Genomic DNA, 20,814 nt, shown 5'->3' with positions numbered 1-20,814 from the left:
GGAGGCGAGTGACTAGCGCGGGCGGCGCGCGGCGTGGCGCAGAGGAAGGCGGCTACCCTGGACAGCGCATCGCGGCCGCGCGGCCATGGTGAGTGAGTGGGGCCGCGCGCCTCGTCCGGGCGGGCGGCGGACGTTGGGGCCCGAGGGGGGGTGTGTGCGAGCGCGGGGTCTCGGGCGCCCGGCGGGTAACGGGGCGCGGGGGCGTGTCGGCGCTGCAGCCGCGGCCCAACGCTCTCCCCGAGCCGGCTCGCTGAGGGTCTCCCGCGAAGCCAGGCGCCTGGGCACAAAGGCGGAGACTGTGTGCTGCTGGGCTCGGAGGGAGCCGGTCCCGGGCAGGCAGCGACCCCATCCCTAGGGAAGCTGAGGCAGGAGGATTGCCGCGAGTTCGAGGCCAGCCTGGGCCACGGTGAGACACCCTGTCTCAAAAAAACCACCTCCCCGCTAAAGAAAAGAAGTCCGTAAATCCTGTGTTTGTCTTCAAATCCGCATTTGTCTTCATTGGTCTTTGTCTTTTCGCCTCCACCTCAGGGTCTGCTAAATTTGTGAAGCGCCTGTCCGCTTTTCTTGCCCCACCTGATACCAGTCAGCCCTAGATTGTCCCCTTCCTCCCACATACTCTCTACTTGATTGAATGGTCAAGCCTTAGCACTAAAAATCCGGCACACCCGTCACTTATTCTCCGTACCTCCTTCATTTTGTTTTCTCTACTAAGCATGGTATAATCTGTTGCTTTATTTAGTGTATTGAATGTCTCCCTCACTAAAATGCAAGTTTTTGGTGAACAGTCTTTGTCAACAGTGCGTGGCACACACCATTTATTTTAAACAAAAACAAGCAAGCAAACAAACAAAATCAGCAAAGTACTTTGTGCTTTGCTAAGTGGGAGACAGTAGTGTCCTTGAAGTGAATCACTACAAGAACTGTTCGCTTGACAGAGGTGATAAAAATCTAAAGGGAGACACACTCTGCTGTTGGACAGGAGACACTCACCGATTAGAATATTGTTGACCGCCTCTGCCACTTGAGTCTTCTGAGTGGAGAGAGCATTTTTAGTGCTAAACCCCCCCCCACCCTTCGGTTCTGAACCTTTGTTCCAAAGTATATAGGTTTTAGTTAGGGAAAGCTTCCAGGAATATTGAACTCAATGAAGCAGTCATTGGGCCAACGTCAAGGAAAAGTCTTAAAAATCTTTGTTTCTGTATTGTTTGAGCCCCTTTTCAATGGGCATTTTCAAATCTGTGTCCAAATCAAGCAGTTTCACTTCTGAGAAATGGGGTAGAGGGGAAAGGGTGGGGGTAGCATTCATAAGTAAGTGGGTCAGTTGATAGACGCTTATACATCCAAGCCAAAGACGTCTCTGCCAATCAGTCTTACTGTAAAGAATGCTATTCAAGCTCCTTTCCCCCCATTTGCACAGTGTAAATGTATGCCGGCGATCTGCCGTCAGTCTAGGAAAGTGTGTTTATCATAATCAGAGACAAACTGCCAGTGGCGTTGGCATGAGAAGATTTGAACATACGGAGTTAAGATTAAACAGCTGGTGGTCCTCAGCTAGTCTTGTCCAGGTAGTAGAAGCTGCAGCTTTGTTTTTGCAATTAAAACCATGAACTAAACATAAATTAATGATGCTTCATTTTTTATTTCAGTTTGCATTGCAGGAGATTTTACTGTTAGAATTCTAGTAGAAAGTAAGAAAATAAGATTTTGCTTCTTGATTTTTTTTTTTTTTGAGACAGAATCTCTTAGTTCAGGCTAGCTTCAAGATCTCAATCCTCCTGCCTCCACCTCCTGAGTGCTAGGGTTACAGGATGGAACCACCATATCACACACAATGTATTTTTAAATTATCCAACTGGGTAAGCTCAACATTTTGATTCTTTGGTAAAGGGTTGAATGAAATGCATTGTGGTTTGGAAGATTGCTGGAAATGTGTTAAGCTCATCTGTGCCATGTATTTGAGTTGTGCTCAGAAAGCAGGGTCCTTCTGTTCTGGGTTATGTCGATGATGGGTTTCCTCTGCTGGACAATCAGACGTGGCCGTCTAACTTGGTGGAGGGTGTGCAATTGCTATGACAGGTGCTCACTAAGGAATGAAGTTGCCGTGGAGACTTTGTTAGCCCATGAGAGTGAAACTGTGTGAACATCATTGGTAATTCATCACACCTCAGAAGTCACACATTTACCTATTTTTGTTTTTAATTATGAATAATAAGATTAGGCCATCACTAATTCTGACAAGGTTATTCTAATAAATTATTACTTTTGCTGTTTAAAATCGAAATCTAGCTGTTTGGTGATGTAAAAGCATGACTTGTTTTGAAGTTGATGTGATCTGGTGTCATTCATGAGTTCGAATCTCAGCTCCACATTTAACTATGTGATCTCAGGATTTTCTTCTATAGAAAGTGATACTATGGCAGGACATTGAAGTGCATGCTTGTGTTTCTAGTATGTGGGAAACCAAAGTAGGGAGGGCCTGGAGATTGAGACCAGCCTGGCTTAGCCACAGGACCAGCCAGAGCAATAGTGACTATTTCAAGATACGATATTATAAAACTTGGGGGAGGAATAAATAAGATCATGTACTTTATGAGTCCACTATATCTAATAGAAATATAATGTAAAGCTTAAGCATGGCTTTCAGTTTCTGGTAGGCACACTTGAAAAAGCAGAGACTCTGGCAAGCAAGTTTAGCATTTAACCTATTCTAGGCAAGTGTTACATCCACATGCAACCGACACAAAAAGATAAGGAATTTTACGCATCTTTTTCACACAAAATCTTCAAAATCATGCCCAGGATATGGTGGTGCATTCTTGCAATGACAACACTTGGAGAATGGGGTAGAAGGATTGTGAGTTCAAGCCTTCCCTGTGCTGTAAAAAAAGATCCTACCTAAAACAAAGAAACCTCCCAGTTTTTCCCTAAATTTTAGTGTGTTTTAGTTGCTCTTGCTCTTGCTTTGGAGGTCATCATATTGAACAAACAGCTCTCTGTAGCACGCACATCCAAACTTGTCTCTTATCTCTGAGACCCTTTCCACTCACGAGAAGCGTGCTGCCACCTTAGACCCAACACTAGGCAAAGAAAGCCGCTCACCTTTCAGCCTCTGTCAGGCTGCTGGTAATTCCACCAGCTCTCTAGGTTACTGTGTCAGACACCTGATTCTTGGTGCATTTTCTTCTTTCATGTTGGTTTTTGTCCAATAGCCTAAGGGTTTTGTTTGAATTTTTTTTTTTTTTTTGCATTTTCTCACCTCTACTCCGGCTCTGTTTCTGCCATGTTTGCCCTTCCTGCAAGGCTTCTACCTCTTTGCTCTCTTGATTTTTAACTTCTTGCCTCTGCTGAGAAATAATGTTCTCTGAATCATTGGACTCCACTTCTCCCTATTCTTTCTTCAGTCCTTTCTTATGTTTAATCATAATGGTTTTTATTTTATAGCTCATTTCTAATATTCAAAAAGTAATAATTACTTTAAATGACAGCTTGGTATTAAAATGATCCATCTAAGAAAAGAAAAGGAAAATAATTCACAGAAAGAAAAACTAAAATTGATCTTAGAACCTTAAAAGCATTTTTTGCACATGAGCTTCATTTAATCTTTCAAGAGACATCATGGCTCCAATTAATAGTAATAGCAGAGACCATGACAGTGGTGACCTCTCACTGTCTGATGCGTGGTGAGAAGCAGAGGGCTCTCCTCTGCACCTGTGAACAAAGGCATTGGACAGGTGGTCAGAAAACCCAGCTTTTAGTGCTGGCTGGATTACCACCAGTCCTGCCCTCTGGGCGGGTCACTCTGACACACAGTTAACCCACTTGCTAAGTGGGGTTAATCTTTTGCATACAATTATTTTGTTGGCATCAGATGGGACTCAGCCAGGGCTCTTCCCCGGGGAGTTGTGTATCTGTCTCTTACCACCACTGTGATTAGATCTCAGATAACCATGGCACTGAAAGCTGGAGCCTGCCTCCCTTCTCCAAACACACCAGACTCTCAGGCATCAGCACGACTCAAGTACTCTCGGCCCCTTCTGATCCTGTACTTAGTAATGGTGTCTTTTGCCTTTGTATCTCTCACTGAATTCAGACTTCCCAAGGACCAGCATTTTCTGTGTTCTCAATATGTATCTCAATATTAGGTGATCACCCTAGGGATGATGCTAGCCTATCATAGGCACTAACATTGTTGCATGTTGAGAATTTGAAGGTCAGAACACCTGAGTCCCACCACACTGCTTTTTTTCCTCCACTTATCTGTAGGGGTGTGTTAAGGGCTAATTACACACTCCTCCAGCCAGTGGCATGTCATAGGGTTCGGCAGCAATTGCTCTACCACAGTGCAGCCAGGCCTCTGTATACCTGGAGCTGTATTTGCATGTCATGGCCATGCTTGTGATCATACAATTACTTTAAAACCCAAAATCTATCATTTAATCATAAATTCTTACTAAAATCAAAACATATCTTTCTGTAACTGAATCTACTGTACTGTGTAAAAGAAGCCAGGTTACGTTCTTATTTATACATAATAAAATTTATAGTGTTATTTTCATACTGAAATTAAAAATGAATATTTTTCTTAATATAGACAAAGCTATGATCCATGAATTTTCTGGGTAACTTTTCACTTCATATACATTTATAGTAGTTGGCTATTATAACTTAAACACACTGCAGGTTGGGGAGAGGGTGGTCAGTAAAGAGATGGTGTGCCAGCATGAGGACCTGACTCCAGACTCCTGGCATCACCCCAAAGCTAGGCATGGTACTGAGCACTGTAACCCCAGTATTGAGGGGTTGGGGGGCAGAGATGAGAAGATCCCTGGGCTTGCTGGCCGGCCAGTCTAGGCACATTGGAAAGCTCCAGATTCAGTAAGAGGCCCTGTCTCCAAACATGGGAGGGAGCGCAGTCTCAGCGTGCATCCCTAGGATGATGTGAGCCCCTGCCCCTGCGGTCACATCATGAATGTGCTGTGCTTGTACTCATTTAAACATGAGTAGGTTTTAATACAGCTAACACATCATGTTGTTTTAGTACATTTTTATGCATACTGTTTTGAAGTTTCCCTCATAAGAAAGAATCCTACAGCACTAAGCCTACATCATAGGTAAGAAAATTGAGTTTCAAAGAAGATAAATGATTTGTTCAAGATGCCTTTTTCAGTACTCCCGAGTGCCTTATCCACTAGGCAGTATGAATGTACTTTCTTGCACAGTTATAAAAAGCCAACATTTAATTTCAGTGTGGCCTGGTTTCTGTACACAGAATGGCAAAGCGTGTCGTTTCCACCCATGAGTTACATGGGTGAATAGATATGGATACACATGGATGCCTGTGCAGGCTGAGTGTTCATTCTCTGAAATGCTGGATAACAGAAGTAGATATGGATACACACATGGATGCCTGTGCAGGCTGAGTGTTCATTCTCTGAAATGCTGGATAACAGAAGTAGATATGGATACACACATGGATGCCTGTGCAGGCTGAATGTTCATCCTCTGAAATGCTGGATAACTGAAGTAGATATGGATACATGTGGATGCCTGTGCAGGCTGAATGGTCATCCTCTGAAATGCTGGATAACAGAAGTAGCTTGGATTTTAGGATTTTTTTCAAGATTTTGAAGTATTTGTAGACACAAATCCTAACACAATGATATATCTTAAGCATGGTAATTCTAAACACAGAATTCATTTATTTTTCATAGCACACAGCCTAAAGGTCATTTTACACATTTTCAATATTCTTACGTTTTGACTATATAGCATGAGATCAGGTGTGAAATATTCTATTATGGCATTATGTTAGCACTCAAATTGTTTGTTAGCCCAAATATGTATGTATGCGCACACGCTTAAATATGTAAACATTAAAGTTTCACTTCATGTAGATCAGACCTGGAGCATGCATGTGTTCCTTATGTGACAGGAGCACCCACACGGTAGACAAGTAGCTTTCCAGCATCAGGTAGTCTCCAGTTTGATTAGAATGACTGTAATAGTAAGACTGCCAGAAATGACAACAGTGGAATCACATATTTTATGTCTTAAGAGTTTATCATTTAGTTTTAATTGCAGTGATTTAAATATGTAAATGTACTTTTGAGATCTTTGAATTCCATAGGCATTAGGGACTACTTGGAGACTCTTATTTAGGTGGCAGGCTCAGAACACTGTGCCTTTAAAGAGGAATGTGTCTGTATTGCAGAAACAGTACTTATATGTTTTGCTCTGTTCTGTTTTGAGGCAGGGTCTCACTTTATAAGCCAGGCTGGTCTGTACCTTGCCTTCTACCTCAGCCTCCTGAGTGCAAGCACTGGAATAACAGGTGTGCACACTGGCTGGCAAGCTGTTTTCAGAGTTCCCTTCAAGCTGGCTTTCCTCTCTGTGTCTGGAAAAAGGAGCATCCTGTGCCTGAGCCCTTCTGCTCTATGCTTAAGGCCTTCTTTAAACTGACCCACAAATTTCTTGGCTTAGAAATCAGATTTCTTAGCCCTTGGAAAGTCAGTGGTGAATTTAGTTTGGGAGGGAGGGTGCTTTCGGCTCTGGAGAAATGCCACTAACTAGGACATCCTATCTAAATTGTTTCTGGGGGGCTCTCTCACACCCTGCTCCAGAGGCTGGGCAGTTGTTACTCCTTTGTATCATCAAGATATTCAACTCCTTTGTATCATCAAGATATTCAACTCCTTTTCTGGTGTGTGTGTGTGTGTGTGTGTGTGTGTGTGTGTGTGTGTGTGTGTGTGTGTGTGTGTGTTCTGAGTCCTAAAAATAAATGGCATTCATTACAAGTCATTTGACAATTCACAACCTGAAGTCTGTTTCAAATGCGAAGCAAAAAGCAACCTAAGCCCCAGTGATTTTTGTGACCACGTTTCTCACTAAACTGTAGCATGCTCAGACACCAGCCACTTGGAAAGTTCTACCCCCGCTGCTAGATACTGCTAAGTTCATTAGCCCATTAGGTTTACTGGCTCCTAAGTTTCTTTCCTCTTTCAGTTTGAGAATTGAGTGGAACTGTCCCTGGGTTAGGACTTTCTGCAGACAACACTAATCTTATCAGCACTTGCCTCCTATAGGCAGAACAAGCCTTTGTAACAGTCCTCAGCTCAGACTTTGGAATGAATAGTTTGCTTTTGCGCTTCCTTTGAAGAAATGGAATCCACTCTCTGTGTTGAGTAACTTACTCTTTAAAGAAACATACAAATACCTTGTCTCCTGGGGGAAGAGCCTGGGCTCTTCAGGCCAGGAATCAAGTGGACACAACGTTGAAATCTAGTGCTCTGCAGCTAAAGAAAGAGGGGGACTTGTAAAATTGTTGCGTGTGTGCATCAAGGAGTTGGGATCCACCTGGATAGTGGCTGGGTCTGTCTGGGTGTGCATGAAATCAGTGATGTAGAACCGACCAGAACCTCACAGGGAGAGGAAATAGCCAGTAAGGCTTCAGAAGGTAATGGATTTGGGAAGCATCATCCTTCGTGGACAAGGCTGACTTCACAGACCCCAGTCCATGCGAGGACAACTCTGTGGATGCTTTACTGTGGACACTGAGCTTTGTGACAGCGAGAGATGGCTCGGGCCAGGTTTGGACAAGTGTTAAACTTGAGAGTAGGGGTTCTAGTTAAGACTTTGAAGGAGGTAGAGAGGATTGGGTGTGCAGGAGGAGGCTGTTAGTGGAAAGTTACCTACTGGACATGGGCGGTGTAGGAGCTTAGCTAAGATGTTGATTCTTTCTACTAGTTTTCATGGTTTAGTTTTTAAAAATTCTCCCTTTAGTTACACACTCTTGGGTCCAGTTCCCTGAGCTCTGTGTCTCCCAAGTTGGTTAGCCATGTGAAGCCCAGTTTTCTCATAGTGAAGACTGGATCAGATTAGACAGTGTATGTAAAGCCCTCCCAACAGGGAGATGGCAATTGCTTACAGAAGCTCAGGCGTACCCGTCTTTACAGCTGTGACTTCCTGTATATGTGGACTGGAGAGGTTTTCAACGTCTTGCTTTATCTAAACACATTTACATTTTAAAAACCTTATATCTCTATGATTAAATTTAATATTCAGGATTTCTCCCCTTGCCCCACCCCGGGAGGAATAAAAATGTGGCAAGGTTTCATTGTCTCATCCTCAGATCCCTGAGGCTACAAGAATTCTATTAAAGTAATTGATGAAAAGGAAAACCTGAAACACAGCTCGTGTGCGCTTTTTTAAAAACCATTTCTTATTGAGTGGTTCTTCCTGTAGATGCACTCATGTCATAGCAAACTGCCTGCTTTCTGAAAACTGCCATGGATTTGAATAACAGCTTTAAGCAATCCAGAGAGCCTCCTGTAATCAGATTAAGCCACAGCCATTTGCTCAGCCACCCACATCAAATTGCCTGACTTGAGCTTCTTAACGGTACTTAGCTTAAGGCCTTAACCCCGAAAACCACCCTACTAGAAAATATTTCTGTTATCTGCTTTCCCCCCGCATCCTCAGTCTTTCCATTATTAAATCCAAGCATGGCAAATTATTGGGTTTGTGTGTGTTAGAGTATACGGCTTCTCTTGTCAGTTTGGAGGTAATGAAAAGTGGTGAGAATCTAAGAATATGAGTGAGAACAAAATAAGCAGAGAATGAAAGACTGTCTTATCTTGGATCGTTGGATATGGGGTTTGCAAGTACTGGGACCTGGCCTGGCTGGAGTGAAGTTACTATGGAAGGGACTGGTGGAAGACAGGCTTGGCGGGACTTTGAACCAGGCAGCCTGACGTTTCTGGGTCTCTGGACAAAGTCCTCACTGCCCTGCATAGTGCTTCACTACTTGGTGGGGTGACTCAGTCTGTCATGGCTTGACTCTCTGTTCACCCACTTTCAAGTAAAATGCGTCACATGCACACGCGTGTGTGTGCACACACCGTTTGTTTGTGATCAGCCCAGCTCTAAACATGAAATTACAGCACCATACGTTTGTTCTATATGTTAGTGTACAGAAACACCTTAGCATCATCTGTTCAGCTGACAGCTTGTTTGTTATGCCTGCTGTTTTCAGTTTCTCTCCACCACCCAGTTGATAAGGGTGTGCATCACCCCTGCCATCTCTCCTGCTGACTCCAGACCACAATGGAGCCTGCACACAGGAGGCATGTAGAGAATAACTGATAAACGGATCTATTGTTTTTCCACATTTGAGGATACCAAAACTTGAGTCGGGTTACAAATTCAGAATCTTAAAAACAAAGTGCTAAAGTAGCCTTGCTTGCTAGCGGGAAGGGTATCTTGGAGACTGTTTTGTAATTTGTAACTAGCAAGTGGTAGACTGGGTACTCAAACCCACGTTATGCCTGTGTTTCTTCTACAGACAATTGCTTGTGGCATTGTATATATCTACTTTTCTCGTTACCCTGACGAGGAGTAATTATTCAGTTTGTTTGTTCGACAAGCATTGCATTAAAAGTTCTCAAACTCAGTTTTTCTTAAACCAGGTTGATGTGGGAAGGAGGGTATCATATTTGTTTGTTTTATTTTTGAGACAGAATAGTCCAGGCTGGCCTTAAATTCACTAGGTAGTTGAGGGAGTGACCTCTTGCCAGCACCTCCCAAGTGCTAGGATTTCAAGCATGTGGCACACACCTGGCTTGATTTAACATATTTGTAAAGAAATTCTGAATTTCCTTCAACTAATTTAATACTATTTTCCATTTGATACTATTTCTTTGGAATTCATTTATGTGTCAAATACGTATGATAATTACTTGTTTTCTATTTAATCACACAATGGGTGTGTCAATTCATGCTTGTGATATATAGGAAGGTACCAGACAATAAATATGGACTCTAAATAAAGACTATACTAAACAGCATATTAGTGGTAGTTGCACTATGGAGAAAACTGTAGAGCAGGATGAGACAGCAGGCATGCTGTGGACAGAGGGAAGAGTTAGTCTGAGTAGGAACTGTGTATTTTTGAACCATATATAATTAGAGAAGAGGTATTTAGAGAATATTTTTAATTATGTGTCAGATTTTAGCTTTTTATTTGGTAGAATTCTTCACGTAGAATTTTTTGTAGTAATTGGATTTTTAGTAGCTGAAAATCCTATACACACCACCTGAGGAACATAGAACCAGTGTTGCACATGCGTATACACACATAGAATGCATTTATTTGGGACGTGCAACATGGTTCTAGATTTCCTACGTCCTGCAATAGTGATTCCTTAGTTTAAATCATTTCAAAAGAATATAGTAACTTCAGGAAAGTGTAACAAAAAGCAAAATTCACTGCGCTAAAACTTAGCTTTCTTAGCATTTTGGAACATTCAATATTTGGTTTTATTCATTTAAAAATTTTTAAAATTACATATGTGTGTATGGAGATGGGAAGGAGTGTATTCATGTACGTGCAGGCACTCAAGGAGCCCAGAAGAGGGTGTTGGATCCTCTGGAGCTGGAGTTGCAGGTGATGTGTGCCACCTGACGTGCTAGGTCCTGAACTTGAGTCTTTGCAAGAGTAATACACATTCTTTTTAACTATTGAGCCATCTCTTCAGCCCCTTTTTAGCTTTTTAAATTTGAATTATGTGTATATCTATCATAGATGTCCAATATTTTAATGGACTTACAGAAATAAAATGAAAAAAATTCCATGGAGGAATTTTGTAGGCACATATTCTTTCTTCCAGAAGTTAATCTGAGTATGTTACCTGCATGTTAGCAAAGTTCTTTCCTAAACAAAGTGCTAAAGTAGGCCAGCTCACTAGCAGGAGGGGTATCTTAAAACTGTACACTTTGCAATCATTTGTGGGATGTTTTGTATTATATAAACTTGAAATTCCTGAGCCTTGATTTACACCATAGAAAATAGTTTAACACTAGATTTTTGTGTACTGTGCAAACCCACTTTTCAATACTTGGGAAGCACTGTGTAGAGATGTGAAAATTAGTTATGGGAGGCAAAGTTCTGTGGCTTTAATGGATTAGTGAGGAACTTTTCTTAGGACCTTCACGTGCCTTCATGGCTCAGACCTCCTGTAAGGAGCAGGTGGACAAGTGCATACACCCACTGCCATGGCCAAGCCAGAGCACAGGGATGGGGATATCTCTAGCACACTGACAAACAGACCTGATAGGTCAGCAGTATCACAAGGAAGAGTATCCTTGATTTTGTTTTAGTAGCATGGAAAATTCTAAGTGGACCACCAGATGAGGCAAGAAGAAGGGGAAAGATGGTGCAGGTGTTGATCTTGATAAGGGTGGTGTCACAGGGAGCATGGAATTGAGCCAAGACAATTAAATCTCCTCCTGACACTCTGTGAATTCTAGATCATTTAAAAAGGCTAAAGGAAAGTGAAAATTTAAAACTACTGAAAAATAGAGTAGCAAGCATGGGTAATTTCTTGGCACAAGCCATAATATATGATGTGTAGACTGGGGCTATAGCTTGACGGTGGAGTGTGCTTGGCATGGGTGAGAAGATGCCAGAGGCCAAGCTTTAAAAAAAATGAGGCTAACTAGAAAGAATTGCAGTGAATATAACAAAAAGGCAGCATGAAGGATGCATGAGGACATTAAATCAGGAGGACAGGCAGCCCATGAGAAGCATGGGAACAGCTGCTCCGAAGAGGGCCTTTCATAGTATGCTGATAAACATGTAAAGACACGCATAGCTCCCATGGTAATGTGGACATGCAAACTGAGACCACGTCACACCCATGAATTTAACAAAGATTAAAAACAGACAGTAGCAAGTTTCATAAATATATTAGAACAATGTGGTAGTTTTCACAGAAAAGGTTTTAAAATGCATTTCCTAAACAACATAGCAATTTCTCTACTAGGCTTTCCCCAGATAAGCTTTTATTTATAGGCATTAGAGATTGTACATAAAGCAGCATTTTTTATAGTAACCAAAAATTGGGAAAAACCTAATATATCCATCAGGAAATATGTAATGTATTAGATTCCTATGGTAAAATCCAGCCTGTGGATGAATTAACTAGGTTTCCCCATGAACAGACCCCACAAAATACTTACTGAATGATAGAACAAGCTGCAGAAAAAGGTATGATGACCTATTACAGCGTGTGACTGTCACATCAGGTCTGTCACAGGGACCCAGGTTGGGGAGTTAAGCAGAAGGAATTACTTGTGTTTCTATCTTTATGCTTAGCCTATCAGAGAGACTCAAACAGTTGCTGAAATAATGTTAAGAGATTTGAAGCAAATATGACAGAATTTAACCACATGCTTGAGATATATTTTGTGGATATGTTCTGTGTATGTATGCATGCATGTCTACATGTGTGCATGCATGTGTGGAGATCAGAGATCAACTTCAAGTGTGGTTCCTCAGGAGCCATTTACTTTTGTTTTTGAGATATGGTCCTTCAATGGCCTGGAATACACCAAGCAGGCCAGTCTGACCGACCAGCAAGTTCAGAGATCTGCCTGCCTCACTTCCCTACTGCTGGGATTACAAGTGGGCCCTACCACACCTGGTCACTTTACTGACTGAACTATTGCCCCAGCCTTGATATATTTTATTCTCTACATTTTAATACATTTATAATTTCTGCCAAGTTAAAATTTAAATTTAGACCCTGCCAAGTTTAAACTTAGGATCTGTATTAGTGTCTAAGGTCCAAGGTTTGCCCTGCATGAGCATATCTGAGAAGGATGAGTCAGAACCAGGAGGCTGCCTTTTGTTTCCTTGGACCCTAATCTGGTCTCTTAGCTGAATCAACATCTGAAGGCACACTTTAGAAACTGAAGGGCATTACCAACAGTGAGGAAAAGAATAAGCTGGTGGTCCCTGTATGGAACGAGAGTGACCAGGTACACGAGCAGCTACCCTCATCTTCTCAGCAATAAGAGCCATCCTTGCCAGCACTCACTTCCACAGCACGCTGGGAGTTGGTTAGTAATAGGGAAACTGAGGTAAGCTGTAGAGAGAGGAGTGTAGCATGAATTCTAATTGGTCTTAATAATAAAAACCCAGAGTCAACTATTAGTGGGTGAAAACTGAAAGATCAGAGAAGCAGAGAAGCCAGCCACAAGTTCTTACCTCTACGAAATTCTCAGACTGAATGGGGTATCCTGTCCCTACAAAGTCCTCAGACTGAATGTGAGCTCCTCCTGTCTCCTTCCCGCCTTACATTCTCTCCTCCCAGCCACACCCTTTCCTGTCTCCACCTCCCTAGTGGCGTGTGACTCCTAAGTACTGATATTAAAAGTGTGAGCTACCACTGCCTGACTCTGTTTCTCTTTGAGACGGGATCAAGCTAGTGTAGCCTAGTGTGGCCTTTAACTCAGAGATCCTGCCTCTGCCTCCTGAGTGCTGGGATTAAAGGTGTGTGCCACCACTGTCTGGCCTCTAAGGCTAACTAGTGGCTTGCTCCACACTCTGATCCTCAGGCAAGCTTTTTTTGTTCTAGCACCACAGAGGAGTGCCGTGGAGCAAAGAGAACTTTTGTGCTCAAATCACATTGCATAAATATTTGTGCTTTACAACTTTGAATTTATGTCAGGGAAGTCATGTCTTCTCTCTTCCACAACTGACTTTTCCATTCAGTGTTGGTTTTGAGACTGCCTTCTCCAATTAAACTGGGGAACTGGAAATGTGTATTGTGGTAAAACACTTACATGCCAGGCACAGAACCCTGGATTTGATGTCAGCACCAAAAAAATAATAAAAAGAAATAAAACAACAAAACACTTCAATTGGAATGCCTGCCTCTCCTTGTTACATGGCTGCACTTCTTCTTTTAATTGTTAAGAAGGCCATCATCACTGTTGAGGGCTCAGCAGGTAAAAGCACTTGTCACACAACCCTGATGACCAGAGTTCAATTCCCAGAACCCATGTAAGGGGGAAGAAGAGAAATGACTCTGTAAAGTTGTCCTCTGACCTCCACACAGCACCATGGGCATGCATATTCCAACACACTCATCCTACACACACACACAATTTATTTTTTTTAAATTCTTTTTTTTATTGAGAAAAGGAAAAAAAAACAAGTTTCCACCTCCTCCCAGTCTCCCATTTCCCTCCCCCTCCTCCCACCCTTCCCCCCCTCCCACCCTTCTCCCCCCCCCCCCACTCCTCTCCCCCTCCCTCTCCAGTCCAATGGGCAGTCAGGGTTCCCTGCCCTGTGGTGGTAAGTCCTAGGTCCTCCCCCCTCCGTCCATATTTAGGAAGGTGAACATCCAAACTGGCTAGGCTCCCACAAAGCCAGCACATTAAGTAGGATCAAAACCCCGTGCCATTGTCCTTAGCTTCTCATCAGTCCTCATTGTTCGCCATGTTCAGAGAGACCAGATATATCCCATGCTTTTTCCGTCACACACACAATTTATTATTAAGTTGTTAAAATAATAGAAGAAGGTTATCACTTTTGAGAGAGGCTGCTAATTAAAGGCTATTCCTTTCCTATTCTTTAGTGCTCAGCTGGGGTGGCAGTGGAGTTGTAAGGCAGAGACAGTGTGGCCCACACTGGGATTTGAAAATGCAGAACACTTAATGCCTATCTCTTCCGTATCAACTTTGTGTCTTGAACTGTCATAGATGGTTTGCACATATGAAGTTGTTTAATCTTCCAGCCACGCTGTTGTGAGATGTTTATTTTCATCTCCTAGAGAATGAAGGGACCAATCAGATTGTTTTCTCCAAGAGTATGCTCTTCATGTGAAAGTCACATCCATTCTTATTCTTTATAGGGACACATAGCGTGCCATGCTGTGTCCTCTGTCGTTCAGGTGACCATCTCACACATACCCAATTCAAGACTGTCCCCCAAAACCACACATGGACGGGTGGTGAGAAGAACTGGCATTCCTATAGACAGCAGCTGCTCATTGCTGTGAGTGGAGCAGGGTAGTTTCCTTGCTGAAGCATCATCTCGCTTGTCAAGCAGGAACAGCAATGCCTGTCTTACAGAATAGGTGCATGGCTGTATGGGTGGCCTGTATTACACCAGTACTGTGTGTGAACATACCATAGCCACTTTCATTCAGTGTTCCTGTTATCAATTCTATGTGTGCCCTATATACAATGAGGACCTAAGTGACAGTAACTCCTAAATTAGGAGTTTTTGATACCTTGTTTTAAAATGAGCAAACTATAGGAAGTAGGATCATGGCAGCTCTAAGTAGCTAACGTGGGGGTCTCACTTTACTCACCAGGGAAGATGTGGGAAGGAGAGCAAATCCTCCAGCCATAGTGCATTGCAGGGGCGCCCGGCTTGTCTGATGAGAGGTTGCTCTGGGCTGGAACCATGCTTGCTTCTAGTCAGCTGTAAGTCCTCCTTGGTAAGCATAAGGCTTGGAGAAATGAAGCGAGGCCATGGCTGATCACAGAAGATATGGATATGCTTTCCTAGAGTAGCGGATCTTAATCTACTGTGGAGTTAAAATGCTGCATCCAGCCAAAGCTAGGAACCAGATCCCCGAGGAAGACCCTTCCTCTAAGAGAAGCAGTGGAGTTCCAGGGCAGCTCTGTAGCTGTCATTTGCTGATGGTGTGAGCACAATGTGTGTCCGTTGCCCCTGCCCCATGCCTAGTCCTAGTTGGTCCATTTGAAGGAAGAATGTTAGGGAAAGAATTTTAGGCTCGGGAAAATGGGATTGGTTCTACCAATAGAAATGCGGTGTTTAGAGTAAGAGTTGATAGTTCATCCACGTTCTGAGAGTGCTCCCTTACATTGTTGACAGCTAGAGAGAATTGAGAGCAAAATGCTGGTCAGGCATGGTGACACTTGTCCAAAATCCCAGAATTCTGGAGGTGGAGGCAGGAAGACCTTAAGTTTGAGGTCAGCCTGGATTACATAGTGTAATACATCTTGTCTAAAAAACTGAAGAGAATGTTCTAGAGCTGCGGTTCTCAGCCTTCCTAACGCTGAGACCCTTTAATACAGTTCCTCATGTTGGGGTGACCCCCAACCATAAAATTGTTTTGCTGCCACTTCCTAACTGTAATCTTGCTACTGTTGTGAACCATGATGTAAATGTCTGATATGCGATCCCAAGGGGGTTGAGACCCACAGGTCTGCAGAAGGTGAGGTGGTCTTGAGACTACTGCAACGGCAGGCATGTGTCTGAAATCTCACACTCCGTGATCGCCACAGCTGTGGAAGTTGGAAGGAAGGAAAGCTGGGTCGGATCACTGAGAAGTGGAGAGGGGAGGGGCCGGAGGGAGGGAGGCAGAACTTTTGGAGCTGATTAGCTGCAAAGGCAGTAACTAAGCTGAACCGCCTCCTCTCCAAACAGCCCAGTAGCCCCATGCGGAAGAAAAGTGCTGTTTGTGTGACTCCAGCAAGAAGAATAGGATGTACAAGTCATGACAGAAGGGGAGAGAGGAGCGCTGCAGCTCTTGGTGGATGAGAAACCCTGGAAAGGGAATGTGCTCCTGGGGTTTTCCCGAGTTAGGGAGATTACCGTCAGCTTTGGTGGAAATGCAGTCATTTCCAGCTTCGGGTGGGAAGCTGAATTAGATGTCTGTGAATTGTAACTGTCTATAAGCAGTTTCCATTTCCGTCTGGCATTTAAAAACATCATCCCAGGGCCAGTGAGGTAGCTCAGCAGGTTATGACACTTGCTGTCAACCTTGACAACATGAGCAGGATCCCTGGAGCCCACGAGGAAGAAGGAGAGAACTGACCCCAGTAAGCCATCCTCTGACCTGTGCGTATACAACATAAGTCAGTGACAACGTTATTCATAAATCCCTCCTTTGTGAGCTCGTTCTATTCATAACAAAACTATATGTTTCACAGCTAATTCTTAGGCCCAAATTATAGATTTGTATGAAAAGAGAAAGTATAATAAAATTGACATTTTCATATTTTTAAGTTACATTTCAAAAATATATTTTTGAAAGGAAAGTTTAAGAAATGCTTAAGCATTCATACCAAAAATTTCTCAGTTTTGGCTTGTTACCGACAGATGTCTTTGTTGTTATAAGGTGAGCAATGTAAAGTGTAGGACTTAAGAGATTGCCGAATGACGCATTCATGGTAGTTAATAATTACGTACTTGGGAATTCCTAAAATAGAGATTTTAGGTGTTTGCACCACAAAAAAGTGGTAAGAGAATGTATAAGTTGATTTGACTTGGCCTCTTAAAAAGTGTATGTATATTTCAAAGCATGTCACACACTCTTAACATACAATTTTTATTTATTGATTATAAATTAATTCAAAGTACAAAACTGAATGTAGGGATGTAAATTTTAGCTCTAGTAGTAATACTACATGTAAAGTTCACTTGGAATGCCCCGATGTCTGCAGACTGGTGATAATCCTGTCATTGAGTTTTCATTTCCGGACAGGTGTGATGGGTCCACCAGCAATGTTAGAAGTTGGTGTGAATGACAGCACACACGTGTCCTTCCCTTAGTGACTATAAGGTGAAGGTGGGTGTTGTGATGTACATTAGTGTTCATGAACTCTTAATAAAAAATCCTGTTCTGGTGAGAAATATTTTAGCAGCAGCTACTTCCACTGCCACAGGAAGGAGGCATAGATAACTGAAGTCCAAGGCCACACAGCTTTCACTCGTGAGCATCCAGAGAAGAGCCTGGGTCTCCTGGGTCCTGCGCTGGTGCTCCCTGCCTTGTTGCAGTGATCATCAGTGTCATAGTGAAGCATCCGTCTGTAAGGTTTCTGTGGAATTGGGAAAGGCCATGTGACTAAGTAGGATTTTATTTAATATATGAGACATTGCAGCCTTTTGCATCCTGACTTCCCATTAAGTGCGTGTGAGCTGAGAGTCTTCTGGGTTTAATATAGATAGGCTTTACTCTAAATGATGTTACCTGGGGAGGAGTAACCATGGTTGGCATGGTCAGGTGACTTTCTTTGAAGTTGAGTGGTTCCTCCATTAGAGGAACTTAGAGAGTCTATGACCTAGAGAACAGCAGAATAAGATGAACAATTTGGTGAAGAGCGACTCTAAGTAAGCACTGCATGGCTGTCTTCTGTGGCTGTTGCCAGGGCTTTCTTCCTAAGTCTTTTAGTAGACAGAGGACCCAAGTACTAGAGACACTGTGGGCATGTCAACAGTGCAGTAGACAGCTGCATCTTCCCACAGTGCCTGTTTGTCAGTACAGCAAAGGAAGCTCCCTACTTAAAATCAGATTCCAGATACCCACGGTGGACCATTGCAACTCCAACCAAGCTTCACCCTGACGTCTCTGCCAGGCCTGATGCTGGCTGCTGCAGCCACCTACATTTCCACCCCTCAGGCGGCTTTAAAGCTACACAAGTAAGTTAGACTTTCTCTTTCTACACCAGCAGTGATTTGAGAACGCATTCATTCTAACATCTCTTTCTGTGACTTTTCTAACATGCCTAAACCCCACACACATTTTTATTACCCAGTCAGATGGAAACTTCCAGTCCTTGCTTCTCCAGAGACTAATTTTACTCTATTGGAGAAAAAACTAGAACATTGATCAGACTAAATTGTCACCAAAAAGCTCCCAGTCCTGAAAGTATTTCTGCTGAAGGAAGAGTCAGGCAAGGTTCTCCCTCCTTCCTCCCAGGTCTGTCACCACCACCTGTTGACATCGCTGGGTTTATTCTATTTTCTCTTTTACAAGGTGAAGAAAAAACACTACAAAGCTTTCATAGCTGTGTTAACCGCAGTAATCTCATGCTGTAACTGATAAATATTTGAAAAGTAAGTTTTGAGAGTTGAAAAATTAGATAAAGAATTCTGCCTAGAAAATATTTTCAAAACCAAAAAATCATGATATATCAATTAGTATAATATTTATTTTGTAGAAATCAGATAGTTTTTAGTAGTTTCTCTAGGGAACATATTGAGGCACACACTTTAAAAAAGGAGTTTGGTTGTACTCTCATACATGCTAGACTTTTATTATAAAGCTGTTTTTACTTAGCACTTTGAAGAAAATTAGAACATACAGACTTTCCCTTGTGATTGGTGAAGGAGGCAGTGTGATGGGATCTATGCAGGCCACTGAAAGTCTGCAAAGACATCTGTTGTTGCTGACCACAGAAGTCTTCTCTCTTCCCACGGTGGGAGGCCCTCTCTTCTCTGAATTTCTGAGATGCAGGTACAGAGGAAGGCCATGTATTGATACTTCTGGAATAGCTAGGTGGGAAATTGAAACATTTGCCTGTGGGATTGGGGAACAAACTTATCAGGCATTTCATGTTAACCAGCCTCTCTCCACATAAATCATTAATTAGGTCAAGGTTCCTTTTGTGAGTTTTGTATTTTTGTTTCAAAATCCATGATAATTTCATGCTTGCAGCTTGCCAACATTTGGTCAGCAGTATCTCAGAGTTCTTTTTGTATGAATCTGGCACTCTTCCTACCAACTTTGAGCCTGGAAAAGAAGAAAGAACAAGAGGATGGGAGAACAAACCCTTATGAGATTGTCTCTTTAAAACTTCAAGCCTCAGAGGGCCTCAGAGAGCATTTACTCATAACACTTAATAACTTTTGAACAGTAATTTTAAAAAGTAGCCTCCAGAGACTGAATAAGAGGTATAAAATGATTGCATTTAATTGGGATCATTTTGTATTAAAAGTGATTTCTACTGCCTAATGATAGAAATATTGATAGTAAGAAAAGGGGTAGTAAGGTTTCATTGCAACAGGAGCCAAGAGGAAACCAAAACAGAGTTTCTGATGTTGCTGAATTCTGAAAACAAGGATCAAAGTCTTGTATTTATATTATTTTGACTATATGTTAGCAAAGGCATTGGCTTTGTTACTGTGTGCAGCTCATAATACTTCTGTCTTCTGCTCCCAACATCTATAGACAGACACTTTGACACCACTTCCTTCCCTTCTCTTCCCTAAAGGGCATGTCCATTGGCCTCATTGCCTAATGATTTACTAGTATTGAACAAATGAACGTGAACTGTTAACATCCTTATGATGCTTAAATAGGTGGGAGCTGAGTACCTGAAGCTAGCTTGCAGTCTCTGTCACAGAGGCCAAAGAGAATGAAATTCCCAGTCTTTGCACCCACAGCCCAAGCTCATTCTGCCTTTTGATGGTCTGCAGTCCTCTTAATAACCATTAATGGCTCTCACCTGATACTGGAAAAGCTAAGGAAGAGGTGTACCACTCCTTCACCTCCTAGCAAAGACGGCAGCTTGGGGTCAGCTGCCACTCTAGTGATGATACACTGCCAACAGAAGAATGTGTCTAAGGGTTTCATTCAGCACGGCTAGAACCTATTCCTCAACCGAGCCCTTTATGAGTTGGTCTCACAGCTTAAGGGAAAATACCAACTAGATCAACCACATGGCTCTTGCATTCTCTTGTAGGAAGTAGCAGTTAAAATACATCTTACTTTATTAAAAAAATATTGAAATGCTGTAGATATTTTTATAATATATAGCTCTATCTGGAAATAATGCAAACCTTTGTTTGGAAAATTAGGAATAAAATCTGGCCCATATTTTCCCATGAAATCATCAGAAGCTTTGCTTTGTTTCATACTCAAAGGGATAGCACTTGTCCATGAGAAGCGCCGACCTGCTTCCCCTCTGCTCGGCACTTGACAACCAGAGCACATGCGAACACAATTCCCTTTCATCGCGCTGCTGCTTGTGAAAGAGCCTCATTCTTCCGTGTCCCTAAGACACGGAACTGCAGTTGTCCTGACTGTTCTGAGGACAGAGTCTGGCTTTGGCTTGATCTGCAGGAGTTTTATATTAGCTTACATTTCCTGTGGAAGCAGAAGTCATGATGGCTGTGACAGAGATTTTGACCTAATAGAATTGCTGATTGTGCAACTGGGGCTCCTTTTTTAATGTGTAGTGGATTTCATTTTACACAATTAACATTAAGGGGAT

At 42.6% G+C, this 20,814-nt stretch overlaps 1 protein-coding gene across 1 annotated transcript in view; it reads left to right on the top strand.

Annotated features, from left to right (window-relative positions):
* Positions 1-25: 25 nt before the first annotated feature.
* The window catches only part of Elovl2 (ELOVL fatty acid elongase 2), a 41,905-nt gene continuing 21,116 nt past the window's right edge, over positions 26-20,814 (top strand). The window contains exon 1 of the mRNA XM_005355080.1: positions 26-88. Within this exon, the coding sequence (XP_005355137.1) occupies positions 86-88 (3 nt within the window). The 5' untranslated portion in view covers positions 26-85. The remainder of the gene's footprint in view (positions 89-20,814) is intronic.

Source organism: Microtus ochrogaster, chromosome 16 (genome assembly GCF_000317375.1).
Source record: "Microtus ochrogaster isolate Prairie Vole_2 chromosome 16, MicOch1.0, whole genome shotgun sequence".
NCBI classification, from domain to species: Eukaryota; Metazoa; Chordata; class Mammalia; order Rodentia; family Cricetidae; genus Microtus; species Microtus ochrogaster.
Note: the sequence above shows the minus strand (reverse complement) of the source record. Positions and strands in the feature narration are given on the sequence as shown.